Genomic DNA, 1,298 nt, shown 5'->3' with positions numbered 1-1,298 from the left:
GTGCTACTCAGATATTCTTTTTCGCAGCCTTTGCCAGTGTGGAAAATTTCCTCTTAGCTGCAATGGCCTATGATCGCCATGCTGCAGTGTGTGAACCCCTACATTACACCATCACCATGAAGATGAGTGTGTGTGCCCGTCTGGCCATAGGCTCCTACGTCTGTGGATTCGTGAATGCCTCCATCCACGTTGGGGGCACGTTCAGCCTTTCTCTGTGTGAGTCCAAGCTGGTCCATCACTTTTTCTGTGATATTCCAGCTGTCATGACTCTCTCTTGCTCTGATAAACATGTTAGAGAGGTGGTTCTCGTTTTAATTTCAGGCTTTAATGTCTTTTTTGCTCTTCTAGTAGTATTTATTTCCTACCTTCTCATATTTATCACTGTCTTGAAGATGCACTCGGCTAAAGGATACCAAAAAGCTTTGTCCACCTGCGCTAGTCACCTCTCAGCCATCAGCATCTTCTATGGGACAATCATCTTCATGTACTTGCAACCCAGCTCCAATCACTCCATGGACACAGACAAAGTGGCCTCTGTGTTCTATGCTATGGTCATCCCCATGCTGAACCCTATAGTCTACAGCCTGAGGAACAAAGAGGTGAAAAGTGCATTCAAGAAGGTTTGGGGGAAGGCAAAATTCTCTCTAGGATTTGCATTTTAAAGTATTATACAAAATAATGTAGTTTCATTTGTCTCAGGTCATTCTATTCTCTCTTTTTAGCCATAGAATGCATTTAATTCCTAAAGTTATAGCCTTACCACTTCAAAAATATGTTGTTTAGGGATAATAAAATATGTCTGGAAATGTAATACTTGAAATAGTATAGCTCGGGGAAAGAATAAGATGTTTTGGGTCTTGCTTCTCAAAAACCTTAGTCATGGATTTGATTTATTCACTTGTTACACAGGCTTTTTCTCTACCACATGTCAGTGCAAATGTACATGTAAATCAGTGATACAAGCAAGGCTATGATGAGAAACACATACGTGTGCTCTATGTGGGCATGAGACATGTGGTCACATACATGGCAGTGGTGTAGACGTCAGTGATACAGCGTAGGTAGCTTTTAATAAAATAAGTTAGGATAACTTTGGGGTATTAGACTGTAACCTTATGTTTAATTTATTTATTTAGCTGAATATCTCTTCTACGTGTCTTAATTAGAGAAATATTTTGTAACTCTAAATGAAAGTATGTGCCTTATTGGCATACATTATTGCTGCTGCTGCTGCTGCTGCTGCTAAGTCCCTTCAGTCATGTCCGACTCTGTGCGACCCTATAGACAGAAGCCCACCA

General features: G+C 40.8%; 1 protein-coding gene across 1 annotated transcript; it reads left to right on the top strand.

The window, feature by feature from the left end:
• Positions 1 to 2: 2 nt before the first annotated feature.
• Positions 3 to 662, top strand: LOC104983184 (olfactory receptor 5B2-like; the record flags this gene model as incomplete). The annotated part of the gene is made up of 1 exon (XM_010832644.1): positions 3 to 662. A coding segment is annotated over one exon (660 nt), but the record flags the coding sequence as incomplete, so codon positions are not given.
• Positions 663 to 1,298: the final 636 nt, after the last annotated feature.

This window comes from Bison bison, unplaced genomic scaffold, assembly GCF_000754665.1.
Source record: "Bison bison bison isolate TAMUID 2011002044 unplaced genomic scaffold, Bison_UMD1.0 scf7180017861871, whole genome shotgun sequence".
In the NCBI taxonomy this organism is placed as follows: domain Eukaryota; kingdom Metazoa; phylum Chordata; class Mammalia; order Artiodactyla; family Bovidae; genus Bison; species Bison bison.
This window is presented reverse-complemented; position numbering and strand designations above follow the sequence as displayed.